The sequence below is a fragment of the Sturnira hondurensis genome, unplaced genomic scaffold (assembly GCF_014824575.4).
Source record: "Sturnira hondurensis isolate 20B ecotype Veracruz unplaced genomic scaffold, ASM1482457v3 Scaffold0024912, whole genome shotgun sequence".
In the NCBI taxonomy this organism is placed as follows: domain Eukaryota; kingdom Metazoa; phylum Chordata; class Mammalia; order Chiroptera; family Phyllostomidae; genus Sturnira; species Sturnira hondurensis.
This window is the reverse complement of record NW_028097543.1, coordinates 677311-691346: the sequence shown is the minus strand read 5'-3', so window position 1 is coordinate 691346 and position 14036 is coordinate 677311. Positions and strand designations below refer to the sequence as shown.

General features: G+C 40.4%; 1 protein-coding gene and 1 pseudogene across 1 annotated transcript in view; one reads left to right on the top strand and one right to left on the bottom strand.

Moving 5' to 3' along the window:
* Positions 1 to 14036, bottom strand: part of SLC9A6 (solute carrier family 9 member A6) — a 59575-nt gene that overhangs the window by 17429 nt on the left and 28110 nt on the right. The window contains exons 7-12 of the mRNA XM_037038956.1: positions 13727 to 13868; positions 12080 to 12185; positions 11694 to 11782; positions 8575 to 8688; positions 5096 to 5207; positions 3968 to 4121 (exon numbers count right to left, since the gene is read on the bottom strand). Of these exons, the coding sequence (XP_036894851.1) occupies positions 3968 to 4121; positions 5096 to 5207; positions 8575 to 8688; positions 11694 to 11782; positions 12080 to 12185; positions 13727 to 13868 (717 nt within the window). The remainder of the gene's footprint in view (positions 1 to 3967; positions 4122 to 5095; positions 5208 to 8574; positions 8689 to 11693; positions 11783 to 12079; positions 12186 to 13726; positions 13869 to 14036) is intronic.
* LOC118982106 (uncharacterized) lies at positions 11158 to 11253 on the top strand (annotated as a pseudogene).

Sequence of the window (14036 nt, the reverse complement as noted above, 5' to 3'; positions counted from 1 at the left end):
AAGCTGTAGCAGTGGCGACCCAGAATACCAATAACACCGAAGGGAGGAAAACGATACAAGCTCTCATCTAAAAGGCAAGTGAATCATAGTCAAGTATGTGAAATCAAATTAGTATGACCAGATTTATAATTCCATGAAAGGCTCATTTCTTCTCTGTTAAAATGGCCAAAAGCTGTTCAGTATCTTCTTAGTCATACTGAACTCTAACCATATTTGTGCATCTACAGTGACACCTACTGGTCTTAGGGAGAGCCCATTTGTAATACTCAGATGGAACACTATCGAGAGCCAATTCAATGTAATAAACCTTTAGAGAACATGGATTATCTGTTAGGCACTGCGCTAGGCACAAGGCATAGAAATGAATTAGACATGGCCCCTGCCATCAAGGAGCTCAGAGACTGGTGGGGGAAATAGTCAGAATGAGAGCATAACCCCCCAGAGCATTGCCATCATGGAGAGCTGGGTTCAGTCTGGCCTCAGCTCCTTTCTGACTGTGTAAACTTGGTCAACTTATGTAGCCCAATAAACTGTGATTTTCAGCACCTGAAAAGTGGGGCTAATATCCACCAGACAGAGTTGCTGCAAGGATGAAATAAGAAAAATGTATCTGAAGATTTTAAAACAGTGTCTAGTATACCACTGACATGAAGCGGTAGCTCTTATAACAATTTTATTATTGCACGGCTAATTGAGATCAGAGCTGTAATAAAGATACCCAATGTTATGCACATGGAAGAGTGGTTCCGATACAAAAGAAGAGGGCAGAAAAGAGGAGGCACTTGAGCTGTGTCCTTTCTTGGGGGTGAAAGAAAATCCCAGGCAGAGGAACAATAGGAGCAAATGCTTAAAGACAGAGAAGTACAGAATATGTGTAGTAAATGACAGGGAGCCAAATGTGACTGTCACAAACTATGAAAGGGTGTAGGAATAGCTAGCTGGCTGGCTCTAAGTCACTGAGGATCCACTGACCCCATAATAGCTGGAGTGATCCTACAAAATAATCATGTCACTCCTTTGCTTTAAATCTTACAAAATTTCCAACTGGATTTTAAAATCCAAACTCATTATCATATCCTACAAGACCTGAAAGCACGGGTCCACAAAGTATGGCCCACGGGTCACATCTGGTGCACCTCTTGTTTCTGTGAATAAAGTCTTGTTGGAACACAACCACATGAAGTGATTTATGTACAGTCTGTGGGGCTTTCACACTAGAATTGAGCAGTTGAGACAGAGACCATATGGCCTGCAAAGCCTAAACTAGTTACTATCTGCCCCTTTACTGGACCTATTTGCTGACCTCTGCCCCTATAGGATTTTATCCAACTCATTTTCTACCTACGCTTCAATCACTGCGAGTATATTCCAGTTATGTGGGCCTTTGTTTCTGTTCATTAAAGAGGTCAACTTTGTTCCTGCCTCTTGGACTTTGCACATGCTTTCCCTTCTGCCTGGATGGCTCTTCTTCCTGCTCACCGCTTAACTGGCAACACCTGTCCTTCAGGTAGACTGAGCTTAAATGTAACTTGAGACGGAGAAAGAGACCTCTCTTGATCTCTACCTATAAAATACATTTGATCCCCAATCATGCTCACGGTAACTTATTTCTCATCATAGCATTTAATATCATCTAAAATTGTCTTTTCATTTGATTATTAATTTATTGCCTGTCTTCTCCCACTAAAGTACAGACTTGATGAAACCAGGGATTTGTTCTGTCATTACTACCACTGTATCTCTCTAGAGCAGGGTCTCAACCTTCACATTACTGACGTTTTGGCCCAGACCATTCTCTGTTGTGGGCTGTTCTGTGCACTGTAGGCGTTTAGCTTAAAAGGGGTAAAAGGCTTGCTCAAGATCACAGAATTAGTAAAGAAAGGAGCAAAACTCAAAATTAACAAACAAAAATTCAAAGTCAAGTCTAAGTTTGCATTAATCTTAAACTTTAAGGACTTATTATCAGCCTCCTCAAAACTATACTAGACAAATTGGGAGTTGAGAAGTAAAACTTAAATTCCAGTCTCTCTTTGCAGAGGCTCAGAAAAACACCCCAAAACAAAAACAACAATAAGCCCAACTGGTTGGAGTTCAGTGAGCTGGGTGTCATCCCACAAACAGAAAGGTCAGTGGTTCAATTCCCAGTCAGGACACACACCTCAGCTGGAGGCCCGGTCCCTGGTTGGAGGTGTGTGAGAGGCAATCGATTGATGACTCTCTCACCCGTCAATGTTTCACTCCCTCTCTTTCTCCCTCCCTTCCCCTCTCTCTTAAAAATAAATCCATAAAATCCTAAAAAAAGAAAAACAACAAGAGTTATAAGGTAATATATATAATTAAGTGCCAAACTAGGCTACAGTACAGGCAAGATGGGGACCAAGAGCTTGCAAAGCTGGTGCGGTAAACCCAGGTTTCTGTGAGTAGGGGATTTGGGGGGGGGTTAGGGTGGGGTAAGTCTGGATATTTTGTTTGGTTTGTGTGGAGGGCAGTTAGAGAAGAGAACTGATTTTACTTAAACACTAAGACTCTAGTTAAGGGTATTATTTTTCCAAGATCCTTACATTTAACTTGGCTTTTCTTAGAGTAAGGGAGAGTCTTCACTTACAAGCTCTTGAGTGAAGAGCTTGTAATTTACCACACTCGTTTTTTGATAAGGTTCCTCTGTACACCATCTAAATGTCTATAATGGCCTTGAACAACTCAGAAAAAAATTAAGGCTCTATTGCCTCACTTGTTTAGATAAATGTGTAAGATGCTCTTAGCACAATGCCCAGCACACAGTGGGTGCTGAACAAATGCCAGATCCTCCCTGAAGTAATAATCAGGGTTATACAAGCATTATTCTTATTCTTGTGTATTTTTGATAATATACAGTAGTAACAGCATAGACATTATGAGAAAGGGATTTGAATAGTAAAGTGAGATAAAGACAAGAGTAAACACATTCAAAATCTGACTTAGGGCTGGCTGGTATTTAGAATGTTAAAAGAAAGGCATACAAAAATGAGAAAACAGAGAATGGATTCTATAAAATGTGAAATGCAGTTTTCTCTAATGCACCCTACATTCTGGAAACTCAGTAGCTCTGAAGGTCTATGAAGTTTCAGCCAAACACAGGACTAAAATGTACAAAGCTTTCAGCAACAGAGGCTGCTGTATCCATGGAAACAATGTGGCACTCTTGCGATAGAAGGGAGCTTTCCAACTGAATACATTAATGAGTGTGCATCTAAGATGCACAGTCTCACAATCTCAACCTTGGATTTTCAGATCACAAACTGTGCTGATCATAAAGATGAGAAATAATGACAATGTCTAATATTGTTTAGGGTTGGGATAAACAGAATTGTCTTACATGCTACAGAAGGAGAAAAATTTCAATCCAATCTGGTGATATGGGTCAAAAGCCTTAAAAAAATGCATATTCTTTGACCAAACAATTCCACTTCAAGGAACACATTGTAAGGAAATAATTAAACAAATGCACAGTGATGCGTGCATTTACAAATGTTCACATTGTTAATAGTAACAGTACTAGTGAAATCCTCAAATGCTAATGGCATAGCAAACTCCTGGGATACAAAAGTCCAAAGGTAGAGATTTGGTTAAATAAATTATGATACAGACAGCTATTAAAACAATATTTACTAACAAAAGTGCCCATGCTATATTACATCTAAAAATCAGTTCACAGGAGTACCTGTAGCATCGCCCCTTTTTGTTAAAAAATACATATAATGCATAACAAGGAGTCTGAAAAAACATACCTCAAAGTATTAATGACAGTTTTTATTTTTCTTTTGCATACTTTTCATTTTTCTGTACTACATGCTGTATAGTTTTTTTAAGGAAAACATTAAGATCTGTCATTATAGATTTGTCAAAGTTTAAAATTTTCTCATGCTTAAAGGAAAAATAACTGGAACTACAATCTAATATTACAATGAGGTCCCCAATCACTACTTACCTTATATGTAAGCACGACAGCATGGCGGTGGTACCTCCACCAAATACCCACACAGTAAAAAACACAATCAGAAGTGTGGTGCTGAACATCATTTGCCGCGCGTAGGTGGCAGTATCTCGAATGGCCAAGGCAAATGCCATCGCACCACGAAGGCCTAAAAAGGAATGGAAGAGGTAATCCTTTAGTAACTCAGTACCAAGGGGGGCTTCACAAAGTCAGAGAAATACGGCATCCTGAGGACTTAAGACAGGCACAAATACATAAGTATATAAAAATAAATGGAAAGAGAATTAGTAGACTACGCTGACATACATTGATCTTTTAACAATTTTTGAAGGGAATTTTTTTTTCCATTTAATTTAATTCCATTGTTGTTCTATTACAGTTGTACCAATTTCCCCCCATGGCTCTCCACTGCCCTGCCCACCGCTGAGTAAAACCCATTCTTTTTGGTGTATAGTTCCATGAGTTTTGACAAATGCATACAGGTGTATGACCAAGACACAGAACAGTTTCATTACCCGCCCCAATTCCTTTGTTCAGTCTCTTTTTAGTCCAAGCTCCCTGTCATCCTGCCAACCCCCTGGCACCATTCCTACGTTTCTGCATCACTATGCTTTTGTCTTTCTGAGAATGTCATAACAATGGAAGCGTATAGTATGTGACCTTTTGAGACTAGCTTCCTTCATGCAGCATAATGCCTCCGAGGTTCATCCATGTTGGCGTGTGTACCGACAGTTTGTTCCTTGTAGTGCCAAGAAGCATTCCATAGCACGGGAGTGCCTCAGTTTGCTTATTCCGTCACCCACTGGAACAGACAACTGGGCTGTTTCTAGAGTTTGGCAGTTATGAATAGAATTGCTATACACATTCACATACAGGTTCCTGTATGAAAGTGCGTAAATCTTTATCTTCTCTACTACGCGTGACAGACTGCTGAACCAGAACAATGAAAAAATTCCCATAGAAGGAAATGGGACGTTATAATTTTTTCTATTGGAGGTCGCCACTTCAATGTTTAAGGGAGTCTTATATTACCAGCATATCATTTCTATTTCAAATCAAGCTGGCATATGCATTGTGAGTAGTTTCTTGGAGTGGGGAAAGAGAGGGAGAGTTAGAACTTACCAGCAAACATCATCATGTGTTGAAAATTTGATCCAATCTTACTTCTTCTGCCCAAATTAAGCAAGAGAGACAAGGGGTAAATATTGGCAGCTCTTCCCAAGAAAATAGCAATCTAAAATTATTAATAGGTTAAGGACAATTTCTTATCATGTTAATATTATTTAGACTTTACATGAAAGATGGTGAAAGGCTATCTTAGGAAGCCGTTTCTAAGTCTTTTGATTCCACTAACACAGAGCTGACAAATAAGACTTTCTGCAATGATGAAAGTTTTGTATATCTGCACTGTCCAATATGCTGAAATGTAGCTAGCGTGACCTAGAAACTGAAATTTTATTTCACTTAAATTAATTTAAATTCAAATAATCACAAGTGGCCCTAACCAGTGTGGCTCAGTGGATTGGATGTTGTCCTGCAAACTGAAAGGTCACCAGTTCAATTCCCAGTCCAGGCATGTCCCTGAGTTGTGGGTTTGGTCCCCAGTCGGGGCACATACAAGTGGCAACTAATCAGTGTTTCTCTCTCTCCCTTCCCCTCTCTCTAAACAATAAATAACATCTTAAATAAATGAAGTATTCACAAGTAGTTAGTTGCCACCAAATTGAACAGTGCAGATCTCACATAGAGAAAATGTATGAGATGAACAGAAAGGTGTTTAAAAGCAAAGCTTCTTTGGTATAATCTTAAGATCATGAATGTAACAGGTTAATGCATTTTAATTGTCAATGTTGGTAGGAGGAAGAGTAACACTGGCTAAACTTGCCCCTGTTCCCTCAGAACGAAGGGCAGCTCAGGTACCTCCTGTTCCTCCAAGTCTGTAACTTCCACCCTGCTTCAAAGGGAAGGCTTAATGGGAATTCAGATGGTTTTAACAAACACAAAAAATTTAGTGTCTTGTCCTTCAGTTTGCTATCTATAGACTTACGCTTTAACATAACAATTTTTATTTCAGGGGTTACAATATAATCTTCACCCCAATTTTCTGAAAGGAATGTAAAGGAAAATCTGAGATTAAAAGTGAAACAAAGTCGGGGAAACAAGTGCTGACCCCAATACCTTTGGAAATGGCTAACGTCTGTGACTAAAGGCAAAACAAACTGCACACAAGCACTACATGCTCGTTGATAAACTTGTATCTTGTCTAAACCTCAGTGAATTTGGGTCTTTGTCACATGAAATGAAACCTACATCCTAAGAAATACAGTCAGCAAGAGAACAGCTCTCCCTGGCAAGGGTCAATTTTCATGGTAAGATTTTGTATTCAGAACCTTCAATTTCTAATACTCACAAGCCTAGAGAAAGTATTTAGCCTTGTTTCCAGTTAAGTATAGTGGGTCATGCCACGTGACTGCTCAAAAATCTCTCAAACACCAGCAGGTGTGAAGTTACCAATCTCATAGGAGTCTTCTGGCTAACGTTCTTCTTTTATTAATAGGCCTTTTGTGTGTGTGTGCGTGCGTGCGTGCGTGCGTGTGTGTGTGTGTGTGTGTATGCTTGAGGTTCATTCCCAGAAGACTAAGACTGCAGAACAGCACTGCAGTGTAGCTCACTTTCTAACAGAGAGTGTACTTAGAATTTTAATTTCAAAAATATTTTTGCTAGCCCTGGCCCATGTGGCTCAGTAGGCTGGAGCATTGTCTGGTAACCTGAAGATTATGGGTTCAATTCCCAGTCTGGGCGTGGGTGAGTGCAACCCCTTGTCCAGACACTGATCCCCAGTTGGTGCATGTAGAGGAGGCAGCCAATTGATATTTCTCTCCCACATTGATGTTTCTCTCCCATCCTATTTCTAAAAGCAAGGAAAAAAAATGTCCTTGAGTGAGGAATACACACACCCACATGTATATATACATGTGTGTATATGTATTTCTGCTAATTTCTTCAGCAGAAGCTGTAGTCTGAGGTGGTTTTAAAAGTACTTCTTTTGAAAATCACTAACTTAAATATCCTTCACTCTGACCATAATTTTTTTCATGTTTCCTATTCATCTATGTCACTTGGATAATTCTTCCACCTTACTGGGACCTCTGGTCCAAAGATTCTGCTACTTTCCCTTCAGTCAGTCCTTTTCCTGCTTCACTTCCCTTCCTAACCACACCTTAGTAATACTCCCCAATACCCGACATTCATTGGCCCCTCTCTGTGGACCCAACCATCTCTTTCCTCCATGCTCACAGCTAAGGATGAAATCATACAACAGGGCAGACCAACTCCACTGCTAATACCTATTTGTCAGACTCAAACAGGTCCCTAATACAGCTCCGCAATCCTATAGCATTTCTTTGGTCACTCACTCATTCCCTGTAACAACTATTTCTAAATCTTCCCCTCAAAACTCCTGTCACCTGTGGAAACAAGCTGCCAAGATGGTCCTCAGTGATCCCTGCCTGCAAGTATTCACAGCCTTGTGAAGTCCCTGGTCACACTTCACCAGGGTTCATCTGTGTGACCAACAGAATACAGCAGAAGAGATGATGGTACATCACTTCTAAGATTAGGTTGTAAGAGGCACTCTGGCTTCTATCTCAGGGCTCTCAGCTCATTCCCTCTGGGGGAAGCAATGCTGCGAGCTGCCCCATGGAGAGCATCACATAAATAGAACTGAAGCCTCTAGCTAACAGCCATGTATGTTTGAGCTTGGGGTGGATTCTGCAGCTCAAGTCTGCAGAGAGCACAGCCCCAGCCCAGAGAGTGACTGCAACCTCCTGAGAGATTCTTGAGCCTGACAAGCCCAGCTAAACTGCTCCTGGCATCCTGACTGTCAAACTGTGAGATAATAGATGGCTACCATTTTAAGCTGCTAAAGTTTAGGGTAATTTGTTACATAATAGATTACTGACAGGTCATCGGCTCCTATCTCACTTTCAGCGGACAATTTCACCTCATACTTAACAGATGAAAACAGAGCTTATCAGTCAGGAATACCGCCTTGCAAATGTGCCTTCATCTCTACATAACCTATCCTTTCCTGGAACCACAGTGGAGTTATGCCTCCTCCCACTGAAGGCCAAACCTTCCCCACATGTTCTCTATTTCATTTCCTCCTGTCTTCTCACAAGGCTGATAATATTGATTGCTCCCCCTCATGTACTCAGCTTCTCACTTTCACCTGGATTTTGAAGACTCAGACAGAAGCAGCCTTCCATCCACTTTCTACTGCTGCCCTGTGGCACAGACTGTGCTGCTCCCCAGTATCTACTCTTTCTTCCCTTCAGTAAGAGAGGCCAAACGGTTTTCTCTTTTTGCACTGGCAGAATGGTAGGAGACTTTTTCCTGTCATTTCAATCTATCAATGTTATGTGTACAATAAATGAAAATGAAACTAAACAGCAGAAAAAAAGAGTGACGATCCTTACTTGTACTCAGAGGAAAATTTTATATATTTAAGTGTATTTTTATCAACCACCCCTCCAGAAAACACATGTGAATCTCAATTTTCAAAGTAAAGTTTAAAAAATAGAACACACAATAAAGGATACAAATGCCCCTACTACAAATGTTGGGTTGAAGACATGGTTCTGGAAAGTGAACAGTGTCAGTCCCATGTAGGAGAAGATGAAATTCTCTGCCAAGAAATTGAGAAGCTCAAACAACTGAAACGAAATGTCAAAAGGTTAGGCCGGTAAATAAATTAGGTGACATAATCTGAAAACATGAGTATTACTAAGATAATGAAAGACATTTCAAATATGTAAAGTTTGTGTTTATCCCCCAAAATGGGATTCAGAGGCAAACAAATGCACTGACGACATTCCCGATCCCACAGAAAAAGCCAGGAATGTTGCCTCTCACTTTCCCTAATCAACTTCTCTTCTCCAGTCTCCATCCATATCCAGTCATTCTTTTTCTCCTCTACCAAACCCTGACAATTTTTCTTTCGGAATATTCTTTGCTGTTCCCGCCACTACCTTCTTAAACCTTTTATCAATCCCCCATCACGCTGTGAAATGACACTAACTGGTATCCCTGTCACCCATCTTCTACACCTCCACCCAGTGAATCTCTCTAAGTACGGCAATTGCACAGACACTTCCCTCATCACGGGCTGTAAGATCCCATTCAATTATTTTTTTGTCCTGGCATAGAATGCTTCATAACAACACTCATATCACCACCTTGCCATGCAATTTCACTTTTTATGTAGGTCTTGGCCTTCACTTAGGGAGTAAGGGCTTATACATTCGTGTCTAGTGCGCTGTACCCTTCTCAGCTGCCTGCCCACCCTCCACCTGTTGGCATCACTGCCTCATCGCATGTTAACACAGTAGAGATATGAGACCTACTGAATGAATGAGTTCAAGGCTTCTGTAACCCAGCATCCCTCTGTCCATTAGAGTTATCTGCCACTACTGTTTACCACGAGCCATCTACCCCCACAAAACGTGGGTTCAGGAGTCAAAGCGCCTTCTCCACTTGCCAGCCATGTGGCTGTGGGCAAGTGAGTTAATCTTTCTAAACTGATGTTGACTTATTACTGAAAAAATAGTAAGGAAAGTAAACATAGGTATATATATATTTAATTTACTTTAAATGGTTTAATATATTACTTTTATTACTTATTTGTTTAATGATAATAGCTAAACTTTATCCAGTTTTTACCATGTGTCCAATACTATTCCAAGGACTTTACATGTATTATCTTCTTTTAATCTCACCACAGCGCTGTGAGGTAGGTACTGTTATTAGCCTCATTTTCAAGATGGCAAAATTGAAGCACAGAGAAATTATGTAACTTCTCCCAGTTCACAAAGCCAGCGAGTAGAGGAACCAGGATCTAGAACAATACAGTGACACCCAAGTCTCCGCTTTAATGAACACCAGAAGCTGGCAAACTTTTCCTGTAAAGGGCCAGGCAGTAAATATTTGAGGCTTTGTGGGCCTCATGGGCCCTGTCACAAGCACTCAACCCTGCCAATATTAGCACAAAAGCAGCCACAGGCTTTATGTTAAAAGATGGGTGTGGTGGTGTGCCCATAAAACTATTTATTGATGGACACTGAAATCAGAATTTCATATAACTGTCACAGGTCACAAATTATTCTTTTGATTTATTTACAACCACTTAGAAACCTGAAAACCATCCTTAGCTTGCAGACCTCACAGGGAAGCCTGGCTAACATTTGCCAGCCCTTGCTCTGCACTTCACTGCCTTCCATTTGAGAATCTTAGTTGCTTTTTTATTTCTGTCTCTACCGGTTTTGTTTCCCCTAGGCTTTTCTGAATTCTTCCCAGCTTCCCTGTCATGTCCTCTATGATAGGCTTTCCAGCTCCTCAAGCTGCAACCCATCTATTTCCCTCCTTCTCTGAATTCTGGTATGACATATAATCCGAAACAAACAACTAGAAGTTCTATCGGTCTTTTTATGTACATAAGCTTCATATCACCAATAAGACTGGACACTCATGCCTTATTTATTTTTATTCACCACCCTGCTGTCTACAAAAATGCCAACCTCTCACCAGCTGCTTATCTTCTCTATACTTTTTGTACTGAATTAATTTGTAAAAGGGATTTGTAAACCCAATATATATCCTTGGGGGGGGGAGCCTAATTTCTTCTGAGGGGGTGGGAAAAAAGCATGTCCTACACTAAATTTGTGGCTCAAGAACAAAGAAGAAAAGAAGCCCCTTTTCTCCCACCTTATCACGAGTCCTGTCCAGGCTAATCTTAAGTGTTCTAATAATTTGGCAAAACTTAAAGCCTCTATTTCCTGACATAATCATACACAGGTATGTGTCTGTTTTTATTCCAGTCAGTACATGTTGTTTATGTCTTTACCCCATATATCTCATAAGACTAAAGAATGCTATGCCTACTTCCTTTATGATTCCCTTCAGGTACCCTGCACAACTGATCACTCAGTACCATATGAAGCCCAACCACTGATGTTTTGACATTCCTGGATACACAGTACCCTCGAGGGGCCTGAAGGAATTTAATGTTCTCTGTATCACCCAGCAGTACATCTATTCAGATTAAAAATTAATCTTACCAATATCACATGGCAGTAGTTCTAGTCACACCTAAGTGAACTTCTAAAACATTCCTCTTAGAAGCTATTGCAGTGCTCGCTTTGCAGTACCATGAAATGATACAGAGATGAGCATGGCCCCTGTGCAAGGATGACACACAAATCCAGGAACAGTTCCATATTTTTGTGGTGGGCACACAGTGCGATATGCAGATCTAGTATCATACAAATGTGCATTGAAACCTGTATGATCTTATTAACCAATGCCACCCCAGTAAGTTTAATAAAAAAATAAACATTGACGCCCAGAGGGAAAATAAAATAAAAATGAAATATTTAAGCTTAATAAAAAATAAGCCATGAGATTAGGAAAACAGAAAAGGAAGCTAACCAACACAGTGACAAGAGTCCCTGGGTGTTCTGCTGACCTACACCTGTACCCTACAGGCCGTTACCCTTCAACCTGCTAATTCCATCTATTTCTGGAGTCAAAGGAAGAGGGGCTGGAATGAGCAGACATCATTTTGAACATATCAAGGATTTTTTTTTTTTTTTTTTAGTACGAAAACACTTCTGTTTCACTGCAGGGAGGAAAGGTTCCTCACAAACTATAAAGTTTCTCTTACCTGTTTAGTTCTATGCTGAGACTCCGTGGACAAATTATTGTATGTATAATGGGCCTGTGTGATGCCGCAGAACAACACTGCAACCACACCTATTACGACAAAGAGTTCCAAGTTCGTGTGAAAGAGAGTTCCCGACTTCTCTACCGAGGTTTTTACTTTACAGACATACATTATATGCTTAGTGTTGACATTTCCGATTGTGATATACTTTGTTGAAACATATCACTTCCACTGACAATCTTTTTTACATTCTATAATGACAGCGCAAATGCCAACCTTAACAAGTGTGTTCAAATACTAGTGCAGTTGGTCTACTAATAGAAAACAGATGACTGGCAAAGTCACTCTCTGTAAGGGCTTACAATTGAAAGGAGAAAGTAACCCACCTGTGAAACCCCATGCTTCAGCCAAGAGGAAGGTACTCCAGGACATCAAGAAGAACAGGCCTGTCTCCAACAACTGGAACTCCCGTAATTTGGTGAACTTTGTCACGTAAGACTGTCAAGGTTGGTAACAAGATCTCGGCATGCAGGGATCGAACTAGAAAAAATAATAGTCAAAGCAAGGCAACATGAAAGTGAAAGAAGGATTCGCCAGCCTCTCTAAGACCAAACTCACAGAATAAGGAAGCACCAGAGTGCAGAAACTCTTAAAATGAGTACCTTACTGAGGAGTGAGCAGCCATCTCTTTTGTGAGAAAGTCATACAGCTTAGTCAAACTGTTTCATGTGTACCACATGCCCTGCCAGAAACCATGCAGTGAAGGACAGGTAGAGATGGGAGCAACAGGTCAGATACACAACGTGCCAACTCTTTTGACTATTAATTTGTGACGCCAAGCAAGAGAACTTCCAATAATTACAGCCATTTACATTTATTAAGAATGTCATTTTCATGCCATGTCACATTTATTTGATGTCTTAACACCTCTGCAATGCAGAGCATTCCATGATAAAGAAATGGAGGCACCTCACTCGTACTAGTGTAAAAAGTATTTGTTAGTTGACAGGGGAAGGATCTGTGTGAAGCAGTAACAAGTCTCAGGCTACAATCTCCATTCACTACAATACACATGGACCACAACCAAAAGATGAATAAGATATACTTCCTACCCTCAAGGAAACTGTAATAGGAAACAGATGCTATTGGCCCTGGCTCCTCCAGAACTCTTTTTCCTGCCTCTTTGTGCCTCAACTTACCTAATAAAGAGCCATAAGACAAGTCTCTTCCAGCACAAAGCTGAAGTATAGCAAACTCATAGATTCTTGAAAAAATTGTTTTATATAAAAGTACATGAAAGAGCTGGAAGCTCTTGTCTAGTCCCACCAATTTTCCCCACTGCTCCCACTGTCCACCTTCCTACACCAAGGGACCATGAGGTGAAGTACTGATACTTCTATACCAGAAGCTCCAGGAGGGCAGAAGCCACGTCTGTCTTGTTTGTGTTTGATACTCAGAGCACAGCACCTGGCATGCAGCAGGCAACCCTGTATTCTTGAATGAACACAGAAAGACTTGTCCACTATTTCAAATAGCAAACTAATGGCAGTGTCTAGGACTCTGGAGACGAAGGTTCAAATCAGTGACAACTGAGATGAACTCCCATCTGTTCCAGCCCAGGAACACGATCTTGTTCAGTTGGCGTCATGGTTGTACATTTCCTATTTTTCCTTTGAAACAAAAAGCAAAAGACTTCGAGGCTGAACAGCAACACAAAAGACCCAAAGGTTCTTTGAAATATATCTAAGTTTATATCAATATCAATTCAGTCTACAACTTTAAAATTCACCGCAAAGGGTCACTGTGTCTAAACTTTTGTAGTGAAAGTTTGAGGGCATGGAGCCCTACGCAAAACAATTAAATTCTTTTATTTATTGGTAATGATGATTGCCTAATGTTTTCAAACCAAGTACTTAGTAATAAAGTGAATAATTATAACACAATGCCAAAATGGAACTAGAAGGGACTACAGAACACAGCACTCAATTATGTTGTTGGGTTAACAAGGAAAGTTAAATATAATAAAAGGATATTAGAGCTGTCACCACTCCAGTAGCTGCACCCATCGCAAAAGATCCACTGAAGATCCCAAGGAAAATCCCAATAGACTTGAACATGGCTGTGACATCAAAGGTGTGGCTGTTGTCTCCGGCTGGCTGGTATGCCACTATTGAGCTACAAAGGAGAGACTGGTCTTACTTCTAGAAGCAACTTTTATTTTAAAAATGTTATTTAGACTTCCAGCCAAGATGGAGGCATAGGTAGACATACTGTGCCTCCTCGAACAACCAAAATAAGGACAACAACAATTCAGAAACAAAGTAATAACCAAAACTGAAAGAA